Source organism: Vigna unguiculata, chromosome 2, assembly GCF_004118075.2.
Source record: "Vigna unguiculata cultivar IT97K-499-35 chromosome 2, ASM411807v1, whole genome shotgun sequence".
In the NCBI taxonomy this organism is placed as follows: domain Eukaryota; kingdom Viridiplantae; phylum Streptophyta; class Magnoliopsida; order Fabales; family Fabaceae; genus Vigna; species Vigna unguiculata.
The window spans coordinates 22,793,907-22,817,820 of record NC_040280.1 but is presented as its reverse complement, the minus strand read 5'-3'; the positions used below and the strand labels follow the sequence as shown (position 1 = coordinate 22,817,820).

The following is a 23,914-nucleotide window of genomic DNA, read 5'->3' as shown; positions in this document are numbered from 1 at the left end:
AATTCGTGGCTTTTCGCCTTCCCTGTGAACCTCTTTTTGTTGCACGATAACTTCTCAAATAAGAGAACCTTTTTCTTCTTTTTTCTTCTTTCCATTAACCTCTTCGTACTTAATTAAATAAAATAATGAAACCCATATTTCGTGTGCATCTTTATTTTCTCCAAATGAACCTACAAGCTGGGAGGGTCGTTTTCTCATAGTTGAATCTTCTTATTTTACTAAAAAATTTGGATTCCTGCGTTTTCTTTAATACCTCGTCATCGATCTTGAAAGTTACTTTTTATATATTATTATTATTATTATTGTTGTTATATTTATTATTACTATCTCATAAATCGTAATTATTGCAATTAAAAAAAAACAGGGTTAATTAATTTACTTGTTTTTCTAATTTCTGAATTAAATAATTTCGCACTCAAAATATATATAGCAGACAAATTCTCAATGCTGAACTAGTTTCAGCAATTGTTTGATCTTTGATTTCTCCTGAAAATGGTTCTCTGAGACGCACGAATAGTCATGCGATGGATCTAGAAGGTGGAACTCGTCGATACTCTGCTAAGGTGAGAGAACCAACCAAACGAGTTTCTGAAACCAGCAATGTTTCAATTTTCGATGTGAACAACGTTGTCGTTGATGCTGTTGTTTTTATTGTCGTTGTCTGAGAATGTGGAGTTTTTTCTTTTCACTGCAGAGAGAGTCGTGGAGAACAGTTCTGACTCTAGCGTACCAGAGTCTGGGTGTAGTGTACGGTGATTTGAGCATTTCGCCGTTGTACGTTTTCAGAAGCACGTTTGCGGAGGACATTAAGCACACGGAGAGCAACGACGAGGTTTTCGGCGTTTTGTCGCTGGTGTTCTGGACTATAACGCTGGTTCCTTTGGTGAAGTACGTGTTTGTTGTGCTGAAAGCTGATGATAACGGCGAGGGAGGCACGTTCGCGTTGTACTCGTTACTGTGCCGCCACGCGCGGGTGAGTTCGCTGCCGAATTGCCAGGTGGCGGACGAGGAGTTGTCGGAGTACAAGAAGGATTCGCGCGGCGCGGCTCCGGAGAGGAGCTTCGCGTTGCGGCTCAAAAGCACGTTTGAGAAGCACAAGGTTCTGCAGAGGGTTTTACTAGTCCTGGCTCTGATTGGGACTTGCATGGTCATTGGGGATGGCATCCTCACGCCGGCTATTTCTGGTGAGGTCAATGATTGCGTTATTGTTTTGTAGAATCAATTCCTTGTGTGTGCTTCTATTGTGTTTTTCGATTCCAATTGAAGTTTCATCTCAATATTTTACATAAATGTTTACATTGAAGGTCAATATAGTTTCTCGAAATGAAACTCTGATTCTGATAAGAGAACAGACTAAAAGCACTTGAAGAACTCGGTGTAAGTTTTGTCCTTTGACTTTGGAGAAAACTTAGATGCAGTTTTTTTGTGTGTTTTTGGTGTGGTTCTTGTGTTAGAGTTGAAGTTTCATCTTGATAATTCGCGTAATATATGTTTGGATGAAAGGTGGGTGTAGGTTTTCCTGGTGAAACTTTGATCTTGATTTGTGAACAGTAGTAAAAGTACATCTATGTAAGTTTTGTTCTTTGACTTTTGGGAATTTATTGCTGAACTTTGGATTGTTTGGATGAGTGCTTGCAGTTTTCTCGGCTGTTTCTGGATTGGAGCTTTCAATGTCGAAGGAGACGCACGCATGTGAGTTCAGCTTGATCTTTTTGTGTGCCTGATTATATATTAGTTTGTTTAGAAGTTTGATACTGGTCATAATTGGAAGCTTTATGCATAATTTTGTTACCAGTTGTCTAAAGGAGATTCCTGTTGACCTGAGCATGTTTCATTCCATGAAAAAAGAAGTTCTGTTTTCTCCAATAATCTTACATCACTAAAAGTTTCTCTCTTTAGTTGTGTATGTTATATTTTCTCCGCTTTGTGGGTGTTGCTATGCTTAGTAGTTTATACTCAATACTCGTCTTGTGAGGAACTGTGCATCAAGTACAAGTCATGCTGTTGCATTTGTCTGTGCACTTTTAGGGTATCCTATATTTGGTAGAAATCCTCATGAGTCACACGTGAAGACCCGCAATCACAGAGAGTGCTTTAGGGATTGCATTTAACATGTGACTTAAGCAACCTGTTTGATAAATTGGGTGGACTGTGAAATACTGTGCTGTATCTTCTGAATTTGACATTTCCATACTGGTCTCACTCAATTCTGGCGATAATTGAAACTTGGGTTATGTGTTTACTCATAAATTTTTATTTCAACAGATTATTTGTAGGGATCCTAAGATCAGTTCTGCATCATGAGCCTAACTCTGCAGCAATAACCAGTTATACTGTGGCTACAGTGACAAACAGTTATTTCAATGTTATTGGTTGGGTTGGGATTAATCATCAGTTATTGTTAAAATTATACAAATGTTTAGCTAACCTATTCTTGTGTTTTTTGTTGATTCGGCATTGTGTGATTTCTTATCCTATCTGTTTAAGCTTTAAAATATTGTTTTATAATTTTAATTAAAAATATTTAATAAATCCCAAACAAATGTGCCCTTCATCTGATGAGGGGAAATTGCTTGTCTTATAGCTGTTATCAAGTGGCAGAACTTCTTTAAACTTGGATGGCCATTACCAACTTTTATCTTTATTTTTTTGACAAATTGGAGTTTGGTTCTTGAGAATTAGAGAATGAAAGACAAAATTAATTGCTGGTCCAATGTGCTTTAATTTTTGCTTGCCCATCATATATTTTATCTGCTTTTTTATTTTCACTTAAATTTTGATATCACTCTTCTATATTATGTGAGAACTATGGAACATTCCTTGCTGATATGAAGTTGTAAAATTGATGCCTGGCAGATGTTGAAGTTCCAGCTTCATGCATCATATTGATAGGGTTGTTTGCTCTTCAACATTATGGCACGCACAGAGTTGGCTTCTTGTTTGCTCCTGTAATTATTGTGTGGCTTCTCTGCATTAGTAGCATTGGAATATACAATATATTTCACTGGAATCCCCATGTATACAAAGCACTCTCTCCATATTATGCTTTCCAACTCTTGAGGAAAACTCAGAAGGGAGGTTGGATGGCCCTTGGTGGAATTTTACTGTGCATCACAGGTTGGTCGGTCTACTTGATGGTTAACTTATATTTTACATCAATTTGTTGACAATATTAATACCATTTCAATTGCACTTTTGCAGGAGCAGAAGCCATGTTTGCTGATCTTGGGCACTTTAGCCAATTATCAATCAAGGTATGGTATTTTATTTGGTTTTATTAGTATACTGTATACTGTAAACACGATACAGTAGTAGACTTAGCAATGTGACATCTTCAAGTTTTGCTTCTGTTGGGTTTTTTTATCATGGCTGGTTCACTTTTTAAATTGTAATTTATGTTCCTTGACAAGTCTTAACCTCTCTTCCCACTGAGATTAATACACTAAACATAGTATAATCTAACTCTTGTCAGTGTTAGTTATTAATCTCAATAGCTTTTGTTAATGCCTATTTATTTACCATCTCTTCTGCAGATTGCTTTTACATCTGTGGTTTATCCATCTTTAATTCTTGCATATATGGGGCAAGCTGCTTATCTATCTAAACATCATGACATTGAGCAAGATTATCACTTTGGGTTTTACGTATCTGTACCAGGTAGGTGGTGTAATTCATTCTTTTTGCCGGAGAAAGTAGATGATGGGGAAGTCTCAGCTATTTGACCGTTTTCATTCTTTTGCTTTCCAGAGAAATTGAGATGGCCTGTTCTGGTTATAGCCATACTAGCTGCAGTTGTTGGTAGTCAAGCCATTATCACTGGAACATTCTCAATCATCAAGCAGTGCTCTGCATTAAGTTGCTTCCCGAGAGTTAAAGTGATTCACACATCATCAAAAATTCATGGGCAAATATATATACCTGAGATCAATTGGCTATTGATGATATTGTGCTTGGCAGTAACTATTTGTTTCAGAGACACAAAGCGCCTCGGTAATGCCTCAGGTATGACACTGATTGCTATTTATCTATACATTAATTTTGCAGCAATATAATATGGAACCAGAAGCATCAAGAACATTCATTTCTAAGATGGAATTGTAACAAGTTAGCTTTGGTAGCAAGCAGACATTTAGTTCTCTGTTTGAGTTGAAATAATAAATAGGAAGGGGGAGAGGTGTGTTAACAGTATGTGTTTTTTCTGACAAGAATATGACACTTTACTTTGCACAACAGGTTTGGCAGTTATCACAGTGATGTTGGTGACCACCTGTTTGATGTCACTGGTTATTGTGCTATGCTGGCACCAGAATGTCCTCCTTGCACTCGGGTTTGTTTTCATATTTGGAACCATTGAGGCTCTCTTCTTCTCTGCTTCTCTTATCAAGTTCCTGCAAGGAGCATGGGTGCCTGTAGCGTTGGCTCTAGTATTTCTGACTTTCATGTATGTTTGGCACTACGGCACACTCAAAAAGTATGAATATGATGTTCAAAACAAGGTTTCCATCAACTGGCTCCTCGGCCTAGGTCCCAGCATAGGTATAGTCCGAGTGCGTGGGGTTGGCCTGATACACACCGAGCTAGTTTCTGGAATTCCAGTAATCTTCTCCCACTTTGTAACCAACCTCCCGGCATTCCATGAAGTCCTAGTTTTCCTCTGCATCAAACACGTGCCAGTTCCACATGTCAGACCTGATGAACGGTTTCTGGTTGGTCGTGTTGGCCCGAGAGAGTTCAGACTCTACCGGTGCATAGTGCGATATGGATACCGTGATGTCCACAAAGATGATGTTGAGTTTGAGAATGATCTTTTGTGCAGCATAGCAGAGTTCATTCGCACAGAAAAAACAGGATTGAACTCCTCAAATGATGAACCCGGAAAGGATGACAAAATGGCAGTTGTCGGAACATGTTCTACACATTCCCTTTTAATGAGTGAGGAGAATGCAGAGAGTGTTGAGAATGTAGAGAATGCAGGGCCATCAGAAGTGAAGGAGATAAAGTCACCAAAGGTTATAAAGCAGCAGAAGAAAAGGGTAAGGTTTTTGGTACCTGAGAGTCCAAAGATTGACACAGAGGCAAAGGAAGAGTTGGAGGAGGTGATGGAAGCAAGAGAAGGTGGGGTAGCCTACATTATAGGACAGACACACATGAGAGCAAAACCAGGGTCTAGCATGGTGAAAAAAATAGCCATTAATATAGTGTATGAATTCCTTAGAAGAAATAGCAGGGCACCCTCCTTTGTCACTGGTGTGCCTCATGCATCATCTCTGGAAGTTGGGATGATGTATCAAGTTTAATTTTTGGGATCACATAGGATAGAGTTATCTCATGTACATATACTGCATCTTATAGATAGTCAAAAGCTACAACCCTCAGGTGGTGAAGGAAACATAGTATACAAGTTTTGGTCATTTTCTCTTATCTTTAGGAATCTATGTGCTTTTACCATGTTTGTTGGTCAATGGTGGGTAAAATTAAAGTCAGTAGCAAACCTCAGTCAGTCATCAAGATATAACAAAAAATTGGATGTTAAAAATAAGAGAAAACAATACTCAACCTCATTCTTAATTTTATTTCAAGTATTGAAACTTAATTTTTCATGTAAGTAAAACTAATAAACGGTTGTATTTTAAAAAAAATAATTTTTTTTCTTTGATGGCAGTTTAATATTGAGTTGGTAATTAATAGAGTATAAAAGGTAAATTATAAGAATTAATGGAGATGAAATTGACATTAAGTTGTCTATGCATAAAGAGATATAAATTTAAGAATAATTAAGAGAAAAATTACATTAAGGTATTTATTTGTAATGACAGAAGTAAAGTTTATGTTTGATACTAAGAAAGACAAAAAAATAAAGTTTAACACGTTTATAGAAATAAAATTTAATTTTTAACTTTTCCCCGGACAATAAAAATAATAAAAGATGGAGATAGCAAGTATTTGGCCTATTGAGTGTAACTTCTAAATGTTAGTGAACAAATTAAAAGAAAATCAAAAATATGATTTTATTAATAAAATATTTAAAGCATGATTTGTAAATTTTTTTAATAGAAGAAATTAAAGTTGTCCAAAAATAAAGAAATCAGCGACTTAAGAATCTGTTTAATGAGCTTTAAAATAGTTAATATAATGTAATTTGTGATTAATCATTAGAAAAAACATACACTATCCACTCACATCTTATTTTCTTCATAATTAATAGAGGAGAAAAAACATAGATGTGACATTTAAATTAAAAAAAAAACATTTCATGGAATATACTCTGTACAATGATGTTATTTTTCTCTATATATAGCAAACTACGAAGTTGGAAAGATAGATTCCTTAGACATGAAATTTGTGGTGTTAATTTTGAGCTCCATAAGTTGTTGATTGTGATTTTGAGTTGTCACAGACATAATTGTTTATGAAAAACATAGTGTGTAGACATAATAACTGGGTCGTGTTTTAGAGCTGCAATTGCTCACGGGCTGCAAACTATTGCCTATCATTCTCATGGAGTGCTGTTTTCAAATCATTATGGGAATTTCACAATAAAACACAATAAATGTTTTTAGGTGTTTATTGAAAAATAGATATATTTTAAAATGAGAAAATATGTTTAATATCTATTTAACCATGTTTAATGATATTAAAGTAACTGGGAACAAAATAAATGCTAGAAACATGAAAAATTATAAATAATAGTTAGAAGAACTAATAGAAAAAGTTAATGTTAGAAAAAATAATAACTGTAAATGAAAGTTGGAATCAACTAGTTCATCACTGAAAATAACTTAAAATGGTAAAGAGTATAATAATTATAAATAAAATTGAAAATAAACCAGTATAGTTAACATTGGAAATTTATTCTTTTATATATAATTTATATAAATAAATATAATATATATATATATATAGTTAAAATTTATCAAAATAAAATTCACTTCTTTGTAGAAAATAAAAAATATATAAAAATATACGTATTTTGAAGAAAAATAAATGGTAATTACATAGTTCAAAAAATACATAACACCGTCTATTGCACTCATACAAGAATTTGGAATGATCATACACAAGTCTAGGAGAAAAGTAATTAATATACACAAGTACAAGGTTTTTTTTTTCTTGTGCAGGCCAGCCCGAGCGGATTGTGGATATGCAGGCCAGCGGGCTCAATATCTTTGTCTGCACTGTGTTTTTTAGACGGATCTGTGGGCCAACCTGTTAGGCCAAGTCCACATTGTCATCCTAATAATTATGCTAAATAGGATAAGGTAGAGTGTTTTTTTTTTTTGTTAAGTTATTTATATAATGAAAAATATAAAAAAATTATGCAAATTATTTATTTTTATAATTATTTGTAATAAAATCATTTTATAGTTTCATAATTTTTACTTATTATATCTATACTATTATATAAGAGATTCTCCATTTGATTGTACATATTTATTTTTTATTTGACTTAAATAATGATTTAGTCATAGTTTTTGTTCGGTTTTTTCAATTTGGTCTTAATATTTATAAATTTTATTCAATTTGGCATTTTTCGCTAACACTTTTAAAATAGTTAACGGATTGTGAACCATAATTGTCACATGTCATTTTGTGATTTTTTTAAATTTTTAAATTTTTTTATTTTAAAAAAATGTTAACGTGTCAAGCTTATGATGCCACGTGTCATTTTGTGATTTTATGATTTTTTAATTTAAAAATAATAAATTAATTTTTTATTTAATAAAAATCTACGTGTTAAGCTAATATCATTATAGGTGATCAATTTTTTATATTCAATTTGATCATAATATTCATTACTTTTTTTTCAATTTGGTTCTAATATTTTTTTTTTCAATTTAACATTTTAACTCTTCTCCAAATTGAGGAAAAAAATTTAATTTGTATATAAATATTATGTACAAATTTCATAAGAATATCCATATAACATTTATATTCAAATTAAATTTTGTCTCAATTTGGAGAAGAACAAAAATATTAAATTAAAAAAAATATTATGACCAAATTGAAAAAAAGTAACGAATATTATGACCAAATTGAATATAAAAATATGACCCCGTGACATGATATTGGCTTGACACGTGATTTTTTTTTAATAAAAAACATTTAACTTTAAAATAAAATAAAAAATAAAAAAATGACTCGTGACATGATATGAACTTGATACGTGGACATTTTTTTAAAATAATTTCTTTTTAAATTAAAAAAAGTTAAAAAAAATCACAAAAATGACACGTGACAGTTACTGTTCACAATCTCGTTAACTATTTTAACGGTGTTAGCAAAAGAAAAAACAAATTGAATAAAATTGACAAATATAAGGATTAAATTAAAAAAAAAAGTATGACCAAATTAAAAAAATCGAATGAAAAACTATAACCAAATCATTATTTAAGCCTTTTTATTTTTATCCTTTAGATTATTATTTTTCTAAATTAAAATAATTAAGTTGTCAATTTTACACGGTTTTAAAAATTAATATTTTTCATTTAATAATTTTTTAAAATTTAATAATTTTTAAATTAAAATAATTATATATAATAAAATTGTAAACATTATTTTTATTTACTTTTACTTTTATAGTTATAGTAATAATAATTTAATTATTTTTTGTTGTCATAAAACAAATAATACATATGGATTATTTGACCTTTTTCTTTCTATTTGATACATGTGTAGTCACAGAAGTAAATAAAAAATAATAATAAAGAATGATTTTCCAATTCTATCCTCTTAATAACTGTTTTTATAAATTAAAATAATTATTTATGATACAATCTATTTGTATAATAAAAATATAAAAAATTTTACAAATTATTCATTTTTATAACTGTTTTTAATACAAATAATTTTATAATTTAATAAATTTTTTCTTACTATATCTATATTATTATATAAAGAATTTTCCATTTTGATGTACATTGTTTTCTATTTTTACCTTAAAATAATTATTTTTTTAAAATTAAAATAATTACTTCGTAAATTTCATACTTTAAATGACACTTTTAAATTAATATTTTTTATTTAGAAGTTTTTTAAATTTAATTATTTTTAAAATTAAAATAATTATATATATTAAAATTATAAACATTATTAATATTTACTATTATAACTGTAACAATAATAATTTTATTATTTTTTTATCATACAAAATAAACACACCCTACAAGCAAGCATCATACATGATCTTTTTTTTTTTATATTATTCATTTTTTCTTTCCAATATTATACATGTGTTGTAGACATTGAAGTAGATAGAAAAAAAATGAATAAAGTACTCTTTTCATACATAATTGATTATGCATATTGAAAAACTATACTTTCTTCTCTTCATTCAATTATTCAAATTTAAAACCGCTCAATAGTCTAAGTATTAAGAAAATTTGAAGCGTGTTGAAAGAAGATTACTTTTTTAGAATTTCGGTCATAAGAATCATTCAGTGAAAAAGAAACAATAATTATGAAAAACAGTTCATCAGGTTAAAATTTCTCTCCGCAAATGGAGTTTTAGAAGATTTGATGTTTACAACCAATAATTCGCTCGACAAATTTTAATTTTATTGAATGTATTGTTAAAAAGACCGAAAAACTAAAATTTTAATATTTATTTATTTTTATTGAAATGACTTTAGTGTTTATAGTATTGATTTAGAATTTTAGAGAAAATTGAATTATTTAATATGGTTTGATGTAAGAGACAATTACATCATGTATAATTAGGGATATTAAAATAATTTCTATATGCAGGTATATGCGGACGGATAAAACCCGTAATGAGTAAGAAATGAATATTAAAAGTGAATATTCATGGATAATGGGTGCGAATATTTTTTATACCCGCATGTTAATAGGATAGGTACAAATATCATAGTATCCGTACTCGTCGATATTCGTACCGTTATATTCTAATTTAAATTAAAAAAATTAAAAAAATGATTAAAATATTAACACATTGATTTTGAATGGGTTATTTTTTATCAATTAGTTTTAAAAAATCTCTATTTATTTGTAAATTGTCATTCAACACTATTTAAATGGATTATTCTCACTTTATTTGAAGTTTATAAATGTTATGCATTGTATTTTTATTTGAATTTATAGTTAAAATTTATTGTTAAATATTAAAATTTTCTTTTTATAGATATTCGTGGATACCTGTGAATATCAGTAGATTTAAAAAAAATAAAAATGTGCGAGCAACCACATAACGAATACTCGTATGGATATGAATACAGATACAAGATGAATATTTATTCACAGTAAAATACATAAAAGTTACTACTCATATCCTACATCTATGATACATGTATCCTACATGTCCCGTTGAGATCTATAGCTATAATGAGTGAATTCGAAATTTAATGTGTAATGAGCAATGTATAAGATATTATTTCGGTCACAATTTTACTCTTCGATATTTCGTGTGAAAAGATTAAAATAGAAAGATATATTTTAAAACTTTTTTTACAACGTATTTTCTCTCTCTCTTTCCCTTCGTAGACTGTTTTCCCTTTCTTCTTACCTTTCCACTTGTGCAATGACGAAGATGATAACGGAAACACCACAACAATGGTGTGATGCACTAAAGAAAGGTACTTTAATCATGATAAGGGGTGCAAGAAGCTAAAAAAAAAAACATACCATGCACAGATAAGGTCTAACAACACGGACACGTGTCAGTCACACCAAGTTCTATCCTCTTGCACGGTTCAGTCCTTTAAACCGTTCCACCGTGACGTGGCTTATATGGTCACATAATCTTGACACGTGTGCGTTGGTGAATTATACTCTTTAGGATGCGAAAAATGGTTAGAGTTGAACAAAACATATTTGTATATGTCTTTTCTCTTTGAAAATTTACACCAAAAAGTTACAATGATGTGATTGTGATGTTAGATTCAACCATTTGTTTTGTTCTTACTCGTTATTTATAAGTTGTTTTTAGACTGAAAAGTGAAAAAAAAAAACTTGTTGCCAACATCTTCTCATCATCAAATTTCTTAATTGTAATTAATTACACCACTAAAATTAAGTTAATAGTAAAAAAAACTTAAATAATTTGCCTAAAACTACATATTCCAATGCTATTGTCATCATTATAAAAATAAAAGCTTTTAATGTCGAAGTCAAACTCTATTTCAGAGCTAATTAATGTTTATAAATAGGCATATGATCCAAGATTGGTTCTTTTGTGTCAGCCACCAACCAAACTTGCCTTTTAAGATTTAACAATTTTATCGTTAAAATGTTACCCAACCACCGGATTACCCTAATACAATAGTTAATTTATATTAATGGTTTATGTTAATATAAATTAATACCTTAATATTAAATTATGTTAAGGTATTTTATTTCATCTCTGTGTTGCATACTTAATCCATCTTTTTTTTTACCACTTTCCATCTATTTCAATGATAAGGTACTCAGCATTCCAAATTTTCAAACTACGACTATTTACATTCTTAGAATTAGGGGCGACAATGCGGGTAGGTTCGGTTCGTTTAGGTCCGACCCGCATAAGATCCGCACAACGCGAATTAGTCCGTCTTGTCTTGTATATTTTATATGGGCCGAAAACACTGGTCCACCTCACATACCACTTGGCCTGCGGGTCGACCCATTTTTTTTTATTTTTTTATTAATTTTTATGATAAAAATTTCAATGTTTAAAATTTGAAAAACTTTAAGAAGTTCACAAAATTAAGTAAAAACTTTGGGGAATTAGATATTAAATTGATAATTCAACATTTTCATCATATTCGTACTATGACATACACAATGTATTCTTTAAATTTTAGCACATTAAAAATTAAAAATTACATAATACTTGTCTTTTCCAATTATACAAGAATTTAAAACGTTAATGCAAGAGTCCATAAAAGAAGTAATTAATATACACAAGTGAAAGTTTTTTTTTTTAATTTTATGCCGGCTTGCGAGCCGGCCCGCGCGGGTCACAGGCCTATGCGGGTCGAGTCTCTGCAGACCTGCGGGCTCATTGCCCTGGCCCGACCCGCATTTTTTCCGTAGGCCTGCCGACCGACCGACCTGACGAGTCAGACCCTAATTGCCACCCATACTTAGAATGTTTTGTCAAAATTCAATCATCCTAATAGTTTATTGTATATGTATAATAATAGTTAGTATTTTTATTTAGTATGTTTGTTGAAACGGGCTTCAAAAAAAATGATTTTATTTGGATGTAAAATAAGAAGTATTTACATAAAAGTATAATTTCAAAAAAAGTGAACAAATTTCAGCTGTTTCAAACAATGATTGACCTTTATAATTACACTTATTACAGTGAAGTGATGTTATTTATTGATGAAGTATAAAATTGAGTTACATGAAAGGGTTGAAAAGAAAGAATATAGAGATGGAGAAATAGTGATTAAGAAAATGATAGAATGTGTGAAGAAGTATAGTTGGTAAAGATAGTGGCAAAGTGTAATTAGTGCTTCTTTTGAAATTAAGAATATGATATTTATGGTTATCCAAAAGGGGAACTTCGAAGAACATTGTGTAGTGTCAAGTTGACTTAGCTTCTCAAATTTCCAACCTCTTGCTCGAGTCTTGTTATTTATTTTTATTTTTCCATTTTCGTCAAAGTTTAGAGAAACACAACATGATTTTTGGATATGCTTTTGTCTATATAAAGAAAATAAATAAATTTAAAACTAAGTTATGTATAAAATTAATTTGTAATAATTTTTTTAGATATATTTTATTTAATTTTGTATTGCTCAAGCGTCATGATTCAATTGTGACCTGACCAACTTCGGATATCACGACTAGACAGAAAACTATAATTATTAGTCACGACGCAACTCTTTTTGCTTAATTATAACATTTTAAGTGCCACAATTTGATTGAGACATGACTCACTTGACCTCTATCACACAACAATTAAAGTCACTTGTAACAAATTTTTTCTCAATAATTGTCTCATTAGAAATCTCACTCTTGAATTGTAACTTAACCCACCTAACGTCTTAGAGAACAATTGTGCAACTTGCAACATATACATGTATTGATTTTAATTTATAAAAGAATTTTTTTTTCATAAGTGATTATATAGAATAAGTGGTTATATAGAAGTTTATCTGAACTTAACTTACTCTTATTATTATTATGTAAGTAAAAGTTGATAGATTTTATGTAAACATGTTATACAAGCTAGCAAGTGACTTCACATAGTTTAATGATTTTTTTTTCTTATAATTTGTATATAATAAACTAGAATGTTATTGGTCAATCGAGTTATAGTGCATTTTTTTCTTCTAATTTTAGTATTATAAAGTATTTATTAACTTTGTAGACGGTTAATTTCTGTTAAAAAATTTATTAACTTTGTAGTAGTATTATAATGTATATTGGTTCTCTATTTTTTCTATTGAATTTCACTTAGCCAAAATATAAGAGGTTATGAGGTGTGATTTCTATTGAATTTCATTCAAACAATGAGTTTTGCTAAAATATTGATTTGAAGGATTTTAATATGTCAAGGAAGTAATGGTTAAATATTAATGAGTTGCTAGTATAATGCTATTAATTTGCCAAAATATATTGTTTGTCTGTATCCTTTATTTTTATAGAGATAAAACTTGTTTATCTAAATTTATAAGAACTAACTATTTTTATGATATTATAGTGAATCTGTTTAAGCTTAAAATTAGAGCACGAATAAATGTTTTTAACAAATAGTTTACAAAGTATTAAATGCATTTTATATTAAGACAATATTTTTTTCTTTCAAAATAACTCGAGAAAATTCACCCTATATTCAACGGTAGTCGTTATTTAGTTGAAAATAAATAAATAAATTATAGTGAAAAGCCACACCATGTGTGCCCCTTCAATGATTTTGACAATTATTTTCTAATAGTTAAAAATATGTTTTATTTTTAAAAATAATAGTTTAAACAGTTCAAACATGATAATAATTGATTAAGAGGACCAACATAAATTTCATAATATGAAGAGTAGGATGTGACACACATGTGTAGTATTTATCCATACTCACTCCATCTAAAATAAAAGCGTTACGGTTATTTTACTTGTGTTTACCTCTCAGTATCTTGCATAAAAAATGTTTATGATTGTGGCCTAATTATATCTTTGGTTCCCATTTTGGAGTTAAAATCTTAAAATGATACCCAAATTTTTAAAAGTCTCAAATTGGTCTCATTTTTTATTAAAATGTCTCAAGTTTGCCCTTTCCGTTAAGTTAAGGTTGACGCCGTTAGAGGGAGTGCCATGTGTCAGTTCCTTGATTTTTTGAATTTTATTTTATTGATTTTTTTTATTTGTTGATTTTTTTAAAAAATCAAAAAATTTCCACATGTCAAGCTGTCATCGTGTCACGTGGCAGTGACAGAGTGATGTGGCAGTAATAGTGACACGTGTCAGTATTATGCCAGGTGTCATTTTCTTAGTCTCAATTTGGTCCCCTTATTTTAATTTGTCTCAATTTAGTCTCAATTTTTGTAAAAATCAGCAATTTTGTCCCTCTCCAAATTGAAATCAAATTTAATTTCTATATAAATGTACACAAATATTTCCATCAAAATTGATATTTGAAGTAAATATTTTTATCCAAATTAAGTTCATTTAATTAATATTTTACATTGAACTTTATTTAAAATTGTTTTAAAGTTGTTAATAGAAAATAATGTTAATAGAAAAATAAAATCATAAATTAACTAGTTCATGTAACAATAAAACACATATAAATTTGAAATTTGAAAACAATTTTAAGTAAAGTTGAATGTGAAACACAATTTTAAATAAACTTAGCTATGTTAAAAATATATAATAAAAATATCAATTTGAATAAAAATATCAAATTTAATAAAAATATTTGTATAACATTTATATAAAATTAATTTTTGTTTCAATTTGGAGAGAGAGAAAAATTACTCATTTTTACAAAAATTAGGACTAAATTGAGACAAATTAAAATAAAGGGACCAAATTGAGACTAAGGAAATGACACTTGGCATCATACTGACATGTGTCACTGTCAATGCCACATCACTCTGACACTGCCATGTGGCACGATGACAATTTAACACGTGGCAATATTTTGATATTTAAAAAAAATCAAAAAATCAAAAAAAAAAATAAAAATAAAATCAAAAAAATAATAAAAAAAATTCAAAAAATCGAGGAACTGACACGTGACACTCCCTCTAACAGCGTCAACCTTGACTTAACGGAAATGACAAACTTGAGACGTTTTAACAAAAAAAAGGGACCAATTTGAGACTTTTAAAAATTTGGGTACCATCTTGAGATTTTAACTCTAAAATGGGGACCAAAGGCATAATTAAACCTATGATTTTCTTACCACTCACTATATATGATATTATATTTTAAAATAAGATTATTTCAAAGTTATACTATAAAATATTAACTACAAAAGTATCTAAACGAATTTACAAAACACAATATAATAAAAATAATTATACGGGAAAATATAAATTTAAAAAATAATTTTTAAAAAACAATTTTAATTACTTAAATTAAAATTTAAAATAAATATGCAAAAAATATATAATTTAAATATTTTTTTCAATATCAATGTGTTTTCATTAATTACATTATTTTAGTCATTCAATTTTAAAAATAAATTAAATACTCGTTTCTAATATCCATAATTATTAGGAATATTTTTGTTGGATTTTGTAATTGTATATAGACTTTTGTATAATGAACTATTTAAAATTATAGGTGGTAACGTGGGTTGGGTCCGATTCATCAAAATGGGATAAGTTGAGTTAAAAATTTTAATCTGTTTGTCGTCTGTTTTGGGTTGATATGTCTAATCTACCAAATTGGTATGTCAAAGACGAGTCAGATTTTTCCTGACCTTGCTGACCTGATTTTATTTTATTTTTTTAAAATTAAAAATAATTAAAAAATTAAATTTTTTATATCATACTTTTATAAAGATTTAAATATACAATATTATTATAATTTAAACATTAACACTAACAAATTAAGTTTTAATTATTAATTATAATAGAATAATTTAACATACAGAAGTAATAACTATTTTAATTTATACAATTAAAAATATTAATTAATTAATTGAAAACTTAAAAAATACTTATACAATTAAATATGATTTAAATATTCTTTTATAAATACATATACAAACAAGTTTTATAAATAATTATTTAAAAAAAGAATAGCAGCTCAACTTAATCTATTTTCAACTGCCCAAAAATGAATCGAGTCGAAACAAATCAAACCGAACCATTTTATCTTATCTAATTATAACTTTCATTTTAACACTGACTATATAACTTATTTTTAAGGATAATTTTATTTTTCATTGGCAAATCACTTTTCGTATTTTTGTTTTGTTGTTGTTCCGTTATTTACATTCATATGTTTAATCTTTAACATTTTATAGAAGAGATTTGCAATTGTATTTGTTAAAAGATATCATGAAGTGTTGATAACTAGTATAAAAATGTGCTAATTGTATTTAAATTTAAATTAAGAAAATGTGTATTAAATAATATGTTATTATCATACGAAAAGGAAATCCTTATCCATTGAATTGAAGTGCGGCAAAATGCTGTAACATGGAAACCGATGTCTACTGTAGCTACTCTACACACAAAACAAAAAACAAATGGATTTATTTATTTATTTTTCATTCTAGAAAAACAAAATAATAATAAAAAAAAAAAATTCTATCCACTGAAGTTGTAGTTGTACAGTGACCCCTGCTATAAAATATTACCTCTTCGCAATCTTCTTCTCCTTCACTCTCAATAACTCACGTTCTCTCTCTCTCTCTGAATTCGTTGCAACGCAAAGCAGCAGCGTCTACACCCTTTCCGTCACTGTGTTTCATATTCTCTCAGATCAATCTCCGCCGTTAACTTGCCGTCAAATTTTCATCGTCACCTTTTCAAGGTCATCATCTTCAGCTTTTCCACTCTCTTTCTTTTCTAGGTCTATAATTTGAATTGATTTTTATTTTATTTTATTTGCTAAATTCTTATTAGTCCCGATCCTTCGCATTTTTACTTTTATTTATTAATAGACTGTTATGCTGTTATTTTATTTTATTTGTTTTGCAATTTCGAGTTGTTGTTAATTATATATTGTAACTTTGATTTTTCAGATTATTGAAGCATGGTAACGTGGTGATTCAATATTAATAGCTTAAACTTGCTTAAGGTGTGTGTCTCCTTTTTTTTAAATCTATTATTACTAGTTTGTGGTTGTTTGATAGAGTGTATTTTCTTTTATTCTGGTTTACTTTTTAATATTTATTTTTGAAGTTTTTTTTTCTTTTACGGGTTTGAGCTTCTTGGGGTTCACATGAATTTTTCAACGAGTGGTGTTATGTGTGCCTTCCGTGTTTTCCATTTGTCTCTTTGTTTCTATTTCAAGACATGCTATTGTCCCCTACAGCAGAAAGCATTTACCCTTCGGCTAAAAGGAATCTCCACCAATGTATTTTGGTTTAGTTTTTTTGGCCCGATGTGTATTATTATTTGATTGTAGTTATCCAATTTCATCAAGCACAATCATGGCTTCCCGTTGTCGTTGTTTCAAGTTTGGACTAGTTCAAACTTGTTTCCAGTTCATTGAAATCTCAAAATTCAACAGAGTTCAAACTTGTTTCTAATTCATTGAAATCTCAAAATTCAAGAGAGTTCTTCCGTGTTGCTTGTTGCTAACTGTACTGGCTTTGTTGTATGGCTCTGGAGTCAATTTTATGAGAATGGGTGCGTATTCAATTGTGTCTGCAACCTTTGGGGAATATAATTTGTGTGAATTGATTTTATTATTATTATTATTATTGTTATGTACTACCTTTGAATGTATGTCCATGGAAAATGGATCGATTGGGTTCGTCATGATTCGAGGATGTACCTTAAACAGAACAGTTAATTTATTGATAGAATTGAAATTCTTGTTTAAAAAACACCTCCTCTACCCATTCTTGTCGTTGCAGAATTATTGATCTAGAGTCCAACAATTGTTTTCTAAGTTCTAGTGTCAATACCGATGAAGTGCTACAATTATGTTTATATGGATGCGTGGCTTAGATTGAATTTTGTGGAGATAATGTTCCCTTTTGGTAAGTACTAAAGTTGGCATGTTCCTCAATCTGTTGAAAAAATTACATCATGCATGGTTAAAATTTTATTTTTGGACTTGCTTTCCAGGGTTTACAAATATGGCTATTTGTTCATTTGCTTTACTTTTCTTTGGGATTGGGGAGCCTAGGGGTAAATAAATGTTACTCGTACTTAGTTATTGTTAATTGCTAGCGAAATAATTACGTTTTGTTTTCAGCAATTCTAATGATCCTTTTAATGTTGTCCAAAATGATTATCATTAGATGCATTTATTAGAGTTAGCATTCCCATATGGATTATTGTAAAGCATCTTCTGCTGTTTATCAGTCAATAGTCCATAATCCGAACTGCCTTGATCATCAATTCATCATAGTTATGTTGAGAAAATCTTATTTGTTGTTATGTAGGCTGGAAATCTATGTTTTTAAGTTGCAACTTGTTATTGTGAGCATTGTTGAATTGTTTATCAACTATTATTTTGACACAATAGAAAAAAGTTTTGCTAATTGCTATTGTTCAAGTGCCTTTATAAACCGAAGCCACCAAACGTGCCTGGAAAGATTCATAAGGGCCAATAATAGTAGATAATTCTGCACAATTACTGTTAATATTTTGTAGGATACCATTTAGAATATGTGTTTCTTCTTATAATTTATTTATTAACTGACTTTTGTGTGTGAATTCATACTATTCAAGGCATTAAAGAAAAGACCTTGGATCATTCATGGCGTCAGGATCATATGCTAACCTACTAGACTTAGCTGGAGGTTTACTTGATATGCCTCCTACACAAAGAACTATTCCAAGGATTATGACAGTTCCTGGAGTTATTTCTGACCTGGATGCTTCTGGTAGATATGACGGTGATTCCGATGTTAGTTCTTCTGGTTACCGGGAGCGGAAAATCCTTGTGGCCAACATGTTGCCATTGCAGGCTAAGAGAGATACGGACACTGGTAAATGGTGCTTCAGTTTGGATGAGGATTCAATTCTGTTACAATTAAAAGATGGTTTTCCTTCTGATACTGAGGTGATCTATGTGGGATCCCTCAAGGTTGAAATAGAGGCCCATGAGCAGGAAGTAGTTGCTCAGAAACTGCAGGAGGACTTTAACTGCATACCTACCTTTTTACCCCATGATCTCATGAAAAACTTTTATCTTGGCTTTTGCAAACAGCAGCTTTGGCCTCTCTTTCATTACATGCTACCTATGTTCCCTGATCATGGTGAGCGGTTTGACCGCACGCTTTGGAAGGCTTATGTTTCTGCAAACAAAATATTTGCAGACAAGGTTATGGAAATAATCAATCCTGATGATGATTTTGTTTGGGTTCAAGACTATCACTTGATGGTTTTGCCTACATTCCTGAGGAAGCGATATAATCGTGTTAAACTTGGATTCTTTCTTCACAGTCCGTTCCCTTCATCTGAAATTTACCGAACTTTGCCTGTAAGGGATGAAATTCTGAGGGGCTTGTTGAATACTGACTTAATTGGCTTCCACACATTTGATTATGCTCGCCACTTTCTTTCTTGTTGCAAAAGAATGCTAGGTCTTGACTACGAATCTAAACGTGGGCATATAGGACTTGATTACTTTGGGCGTACTGTATTTATCAAAATTTTGCCTGTAGGCATTCATATGGGTAGGCTTGAATCTGTATTAAATCTCCAATCTACATCGGCAAAACTGAAAGAAATTCAGGAAGAGTTTAAGGGTAGGAAGGTGATTCTTGGTGTTGATGACATGGATATCTTTAAAGGCATCAGTCTAAAACTTCTAGCTGTTGAGCAGCTGCTGGAGCAGAATCGAGATTTGAAGGGCAAAGTTGTCCTGATACAAATTGTGAATCCTGCTAGGAGTTCAGGCAAGGGTGTTCTGGAAGCAAAAAGGGAAACATATTTAATTGCCCAGAGGATTAATGATACTTATGGCTCAAATAATTATCAGCCAGTTATTCTCATTGACCGTCCTGTTCCTCGTTTTGAAAAGAGTGCCTATTATGCTGTAGCAGAATGTTGCATTGTTAATGCCGTGAGGGATGGTATGAACTTAGTCCCATACAAGTATATTGTCTGCAGACAAGGAACTGCACAGATGGATAAAGCTTTGAGTAGAAAAAGTGATTCTCCCCGTACGAGCACGATAGTTGTGTCTGAGTTCATAGGTTGTTCTCCTTCTCTAAGTGGAGCAATCAGGGTCAATCCCTGGAACATAGACTCTGTGGCTGATGCTCTGTATTCAGCTATTACTATGCATGATTCAGAGAAGCAATTGAGGCACGAGAAACACTACCGGTACATCAGTTCTCATGATGTGGCGTATTGGGCACGCAGCTTTATGCAGGATTTGGAGAGAGCATGCAAAGATCATTACACCAAAAGGTGCTGGGGAATGGGTTTGGGCCTAGGGTTTAGAGTTGTTTCTCTTTCTCCTGGTTTTAGAAAATTGTCTGTTGATCACATTGTTTCAGCATACAAAAGAACTGATAAACGAGCTATATTTCTTGATTATGATGGTACTATCGTATCAAAATCTTCTATAAACAAGACCCCCAGCCCTGAAGTCATATCCGTGCTAAATGACATGTGTAATGATCCTAAAAATACACTCTTCATTGTGAGTGGAAGGTCAAGAGATTCTTTAAGTAATTGGTTTAGTTCATGCAAAATGATTGGACTTGCTGCCGAACATGGATACTTTTTAAGGTATTTATTTAAGTTCTAGAAATATTTGGTACCATATTTTGAACGCCCCCTCACCTCCCTTCCTTCTTTGGTTCCTCCGAAAACAAAACAAAACAAAAAAGTCTGACTCTTCATTTTGTGGTTGCAGGTGGAACAAAGACTCTGAGTGGGAAACTAGTCACTTGTCTTCTGATCTTGATTGGAAGAAGATTGTGGAACCTGTCATGCAATTGTATACGGAGGCAACTGATGGATCTAATATTGAAACTAAGGAAAGTGCTTTGGTGTGGCATCATCAAGATGCGGACCCTGATTTTGGCTCTTGCCAGGCCAAAGAATTGTTAAATCATCTGGAAAGTGTCCTTGCCAATGAACCTGCAGTTGTCACCCGGGGCCAACATATTGTTGAAGTCAAGCCACAGGTACAGTTCTTGAGTTTTCTATATTACCCCCTGGTTAAGCTTCATTGGATTTATCAAAGTCTTCCTCTATTATCTGCAGGGGTTAAACAAGGGCCTGGTAACTGAAAAGATTCTTTCCACTATGGTTAATGGTGGTAACCCCCCAGATTTTGTTATGTGTGTGGGAGATGACATTTCCGATGAAGACATGTTTGAGAGCATATTAAGGACAGTTTCATGCCCATCATTACCGGTAGTTCCAGAGATCTTTGCCTGCACTGTTGGTCAGAAACCCAGTAAGGCGAAATATTATCTGGATGATTCTGCTGATGTCACGAAGTTGCTTCATGGCCTCGGTGCTTCATCTAAACCAAAGCCCAGGAATCTAGCACAATTCCAAGTTTCCTTTGAAAGCATGGCTTGAGTTATTGGGAGGATTGTTGACATGTGAATCAGGGAATGTTAGGTTATTAGTGTTACCCTTTCATATGGTGGGACCTTGGTGTTGCAGATAGGATTCGTTGCACCTGAACCGGTTTGCGTGGCTTTGGAAGCATTTATAGTGCGGTTCATAAATGAACTGACAATTCTTCTCAGGTACATGGTTACATTAATTGTTGTATTTGCTGGTGCCACCTTTAGCTTTAGTTGTGCTTAGAACTGTAGACCATACACATCTTTGCCCTGTTCAACATGGGGCACCAATAGCTTGTACAGTTACACTATTTTTCTTCACTATACATAATCACCATCTCATCTGATTTCAGATATCTTTCTTCAACTTTAACATTCAAGTAAACTTTAACTCTAAGTCAATCATTCAAAACTCTTTAATTCTAGGTCAATCATACAAAACCAACTTTCAAATTAACCTTTAAACCTTCACTCCAACCTCACTCACAAAGTCAAATACTAAATACTAACTATTGAGCTAAATGGTTTTACACTAAATATTTCCTTGTAATTTCTTCTGATGTAACACCACAATATTCTTTGATTCAATCCACTCAAATTGTTGGATAACATTTTATTTCCTTCCAAATATTTAATTATTAATTTTGTAATTAATAATTTTAGACCTAAAACCCTAAGAATCAAATTGGACATGCTATCAAAGCTTTGGAGTAAAGACATGGCATGTAGAAAAAGCATGAGATACAATCAAAGTTCTGGAGAACATTAGGATATTTTCAGGCTTTACCAACAAATAATATGAACACAATATTGTAAGAAGTATCAAAGGTGTGTATATATGCATTTTAACTGGGCTAAGTAAAATTTAATACTTATATACATTTTAATTTTAATTTTAACTTTATACACTTTTTAAATAAAGATTTAGTGTTTTAAAATACACAAAATTACGTCAAATATCAAAATAATAATTAATTCATTCATCATAATCTTACTTTCACTTTGTTACTCTAAATATATGTAACTACCTTATTTGAACTATAAAAGTTCGATAAAACATCACAATTAAAATCTTGCAACTTTTGGAAGAATTTTATATAACTCACACTTTAATTAGTGTTTTATTTGGTTATTCGCAAAAGTATATATTTTCGAGACAAACAAATGTGTTCCTTATTCTTGTGACTTGGTGTCTTAAATTATATAAAATTAAATTATACTTCAACAAGGAAGTCTTGTAAGATGTCCAGACCCTATTTTTATAACCTATATGATGCTTGCAATGAATATTATGTTCTAAGCAACTTGAATCAGCTCTTAACTTTTAATTTATTTAATTCTCTTTCAAATTATTTTCCATATTCTAATATTTATTTTACTATGATTTTGTTTAATTTATTATTACTTATTTCAATCTGGTATGCATGATCAATTATTAAATTATTTGTAATATTTTTAAAATTTTAAACAATTCAAATTAAAATAAATTTAACACTACATATTAATAAATATTTCATTACATGGTGTTATATCAAAACTACACACTCAATGAAATTTTGTAAAAAGAAATTCAATTTAGCAGCAGCTTAAATTAAGAAATAAAAATAAATAAATTTCTAAAAAACAATAAAAGTTAATTTAAAAAGTTTAGCGCTATATTACATAATAATATATTTTTATTTAAAATTCATATGATAAAACTTATATATATTTTTTTCATTTTATATTTACCAACTCATTTATACCAAACGCCCTTCTAAATCAATAAACTAGCTCATATCGTTAAAACTTATAAAGCTAGAATAATAACTTATCAATTAGCAAGTATACCTTATCAACTTAATGTGAACATATCAATTAGAAGTTAATTTTGGCAAAAGACTCTGATTTTTTTTCACATAAAAAAAATAATTTTTATAAATAAGAATAAAATTTGAACCTATATACCGAATAAAATAATTTGTTGATATATTTTTCAAAACTGATATTTAAAAAGATAATTAACAATATAATATATATATATATATATATATATATATATATAAAATATAAGTGAAGACTAAAATAAATTTTTTCATACTATGTACATTACTTATTTTTTCAGAAAAAAGGAAATAAAAGAAAAATACGACATAAATGTGCTACTCCGATCAAGAAAGACATAAATGTGCTACTCCGTTCAAGAAAGTATACTACAATTGATATATAATTATATTTGTCAAGCATAGTTGAAGACTTCGATGTTTTACTATAAACATAAAAAGAAGATATTGGTAAGAAAAACAACACTTTACCAATTTAAAA

At 30.4% G+C, this 23,914-nt stretch overlaps 2 protein-coding genes across 4 annotated transcripts; both read left to right on the top strand.

Annotated features, from left to right (window-relative positions):
- The first annotated feature begins 303 nt into the window (after positions 1-303).
- Positions 304-5,448, top strand: LOC114173833 (potassium transporter 6). The gene is made up of 8 exons (XM_028058473.1): positions 304-563; positions 695-1,184; positions 1,639-1,692; positions 2,857-3,117; positions 3,202-3,254; positions 3,534-3,657; positions 3,748-4,002; positions 4,234-5,448. Exons 1-8 carry the CDS (start codon positions 525-527, stop codon positions 5,295-5,297), a joined length of 2,340 nt encoding a protein of 779 aa, XP_027914274.1. The 5' UTR covers positions 304-524; the 3' UTR covers positions 5,298-5,448.
- Positions 5,449-16,740: 11,292 nt separating this feature from the next.
- Positions 16,741-21,964, top strand: LOC114173410 (probable alpha,alpha-trehalose-phosphate synthase [UDP-forming] 9). Of its 3 annotated transcripts, XM_028057787.1 has the most exons (6): positions 16,741-16,929; positions 17,141-17,196; positions 17,981-18,106; positions 18,804-20,816; positions 20,944-21,217; positions 21,297-21,964. In XM_028057787.1, the coding sequence occupies exons 4-6, from the start codon at positions 18,832-18,834 to the stop codon at positions 21,618-21,620; spliced, it is 2,583 nt and encodes an 860-aa protein (XP_027913588.1). In that variant the 5' UTR covers positions 16,741-16,929; positions 17,141-17,196; positions 17,981-18,106; positions 18,804-18,831; the 3' UTR covers positions 21,621-21,964. The 3 variants fall into 3 exon arrangements, with proteins under 3 accessions (XP_027913588.1, XP_027913587.1, XP_027913589.1); XM_028057786.1 differs by lacking the exon at positions 17,981-18,106; XM_028057788.1 differs by lacking the exons at positions 17,141-17,196; positions 17,981-18,106 and having other exon boundaries at positions 16,763-16,929.
- The last annotated feature ends 1,950 nt before the right edge of the window (positions 21,965-23,914 follow it).